This window comes from Fukomys damarensis, unplaced genomic scaffold (genome assembly GCF_012274545.1).
Source record: "Fukomys damarensis isolate Sample0158 unplaced genomic scaffold, DMR_v1.0_HiC HiC_scaffold_5, whole genome shotgun sequence".
Classification (NCBI taxonomy): Eukaryota; Metazoa; Chordata; class Mammalia; order Rodentia; family Bathyergidae; genus Fukomys; species Fukomys damarensis.
Genome location: NW_022900917.1, coordinates 3219179 through 3221785, shown reverse-complemented (window position 1 = coordinate 3221785; position 2607 = coordinate 3219179). Strand labels below are relative to the sequence as shown.

Below are 2607 nucleotides of genomic sequence, written 5' to 3'. Positions count from 1 at the left end.
TAGTGTGTTGTTTTGTTTTTTTTTTTTTTTTTTTTTTTTTTTTTTTTTTAGAGTTGTTATGAGGAGAGTGTGTGGATAAAGGAATCCATAAACAGAGAATTGCGTACTTGTTCACTGTGTTGTTCTTTGACAGATGGTGGCTGGTTCCCCTCATCCGACGGGAGCAGGTTAGCATTTCACTTTAGCTTAATAAGCAGGTGTTTAAGAAAACAAGAGTTAGTCACTGGCGTTGCTCAGGCTGCGTCCTGGGATCTGTAGAGATCACGTTTCCTCTCCAAGCCGTACGTTTCCTGTCCACATTTTCAGGCCTCACTGAAGTACACCTTATTTGATGACCACTTTCACAAGAGAGAGCACTGTCCCAGGAAGTAAAGCTGCAGAGAGGAGCCTGGTGTCTCACCGGCCTAGCACCTCCCGTGACGGTGTTCACACCAGGGCAGATGCTGCCACTTTTTGATGTAATTGTTTGAGGTTCGTCAAGAAATAAAATCATAGATGGTAGCAGATCCATGAGTACTAAGGTCTACCCTGTACCCACATCTTCAGAAAACATTTTCCTTCTTTGCTCTGTGCATATCTTTTTTATTTGCTGTGCCCTTGAAAATAAATTGCAGACAATATAAGATTTCAGCTCTAAAGACTTTCATGTATATCTTAAAAGAAATTATTTTGTTTTGTGGAGATGGGGTCTCACTAGGTATTCCAGAATGGCCTTGAATTTACTCTTTCACCCAGGCTGGCCTCAGACTCAAGGGGACTGTCCTGCCTCAGCTTCCTGAGTGCTGGGCAGTTCTTTATAAGATGGCTATTCTCTGCCCAAAACAATTAGAAACTTCCTCATCCCATCTAATAGCCAATCTATATTCAAGTTTTCTCTACTTGTCATGAAATTGATTTTAGACTGTTTTCTTTGTAGGGCTTCTTATTTTGTTTTGTTTTCCCAAACAAAAGTCAAATGACACTGACACTTGACGGCTGCATGTCTTTGATATATTTTAGTCTGTAACAATTCCCTCACTTTGTTTTATTATGCCTGTGTTTTATGATGTTAAGGCTCTAGTCCCATTCTCCTGAGTGGCGTCCCAGGTCTGGGTTTGTCTGAACCCCCTCTGTGTGTTGTTTATCTTGTGTGTGTTGCCTGAAGTGAGCACTGTGTTATCTATCGTGTTACTGTATCCCTTGTGCTTTGGAACACTGGACGTTGGTCCCAAAGACTTGATTAGGAAAGGTTATATTTTTGTCTAGACCAGCTTTGCAGGTGCTGATGTGTGTCTGGTGTCAGGAGGCACACGTGAGTCCCTCCTTTATTAGCACCGCTGTTTGTCGCTTATGATGGTGATGACCAGGCCTTTCACGTTACGTTTTCTTTTCTCTCTCTCCTTTGACAGTGAGAGCTAATTTGTGGAATTATTCTTTGGGTCGTCTAAATACCTTTTCCCAATCTTTCATCTAGTGGTTTTAGCCTCCATTGACGAGCCATGTACCAATCATTTATCCCAACAGAGATTGCCAAATGATGATGTTTAAATGTATTGTTCCCTTTACATTTATTAACTAACAATCCTCAGTAGTGAGGGCCTTCTCTCATCAGCAGGGGAAGTGCTGTGTCTTGCTACAGTTCGTATGCTTGCTATTCGGGCCGTGGAGCTGAGGTGTAAGTTAATCATGGTTTATGTTCTGTTTGCGCACTGTTAAGCATATTGTAGTGCGCTGCAATTGAAATGGAAAATGTTTAAAGTGGTGGCAGTGTAAGAGGCTCTCCGAGGACCGCACGGACCCAGAAGAGCTAGTCACGCCCTCGGACGGCTTCCGAGAAGAGGGGCATGGGTTCGGGTCTCGGCTGTCACCTCCGCCCTGCCTTGCAGCGCTGCAGGCCCGACCCGGCTCGGATGCGCGCACCTTCCTTCCCTCTTCTGGGTCCCAGCCTCCGCATTCCACACGCAGCTCCCGACCCCTGCCTGGGCCTCATCGCTGCTGACCGCAGCTCCTACCTCTGTCCTCTCACGGCGGCTTCGAACGTGACCGTCACCACCACCCTGCCCGGGACCCTGCGGATCGACTGTCTGCGGCCCAGAGTTAGAGGTCACCTCACGCGGTACTGCCGGCCCCTCCGCTCCCGAGTCCTCTGAAGGTCACCGAAGACGTGGCGCTCCCGTGGGCGGCCTCTGCTTTGCGCGGCTTTCTCTGCCTTCCGGTATCTCTCAGGTGACAAAAGCAGATTTTCTGTGAAAACTAGGGCTAGAATTTGAGCGTTTCTCGCCGTCTGCTCTGTGTAAATAGTCCCAAGGTCTAAGTCTTTTACTGTGGCAAAAACAAACAGGAAAAAAAGGTAGGTATACATGAATTTGGCATTTAAATATCGCGATTAAAACAAAGTGAAAGGCATAAATTAGCCTGGCATTTGATACTACAATAAAAACAAAGCGCATTCTGTTTTCCTTAGGTTGAATTTCTTTTTCTGATGTCCACGACTTGAACAGTTTTGAGTGGAAGTGAAACACGGTGTCTCGCGCTGCTCACAAATTTTTGTATCGCCGCCCTAGGCGTGGTTTCCGTGCCTTCCCCGGCCTCCGCCCGGAGCAGTGCGCCCGGCCTCGCTCCGGACCA

At 46.7% G+C, this 2607-nt stretch overlaps 1 protein-coding gene across 1 annotated transcript in view; it reads left to right on the top strand.

Annotated features, from left to right (window-relative positions):
• The window catches only part of Rims2 (regulating synaptic membrane exocytosis 2), a 408447-nt gene that overhangs the window by 397542 nt on the left and 8298 nt on the right, over positions 1-2607 (top strand). The window contains exons 37-38 of the mRNA XM_033759701.1: positions 134-167; positions 1866-2095. Coding sequence (XP_033615592.1) covers positions 134-167; positions 1866-2095 — 264 coding nt within the window. The remainder of the gene's footprint in view (positions 1-133; positions 168-1865; positions 2096-2607) is intronic.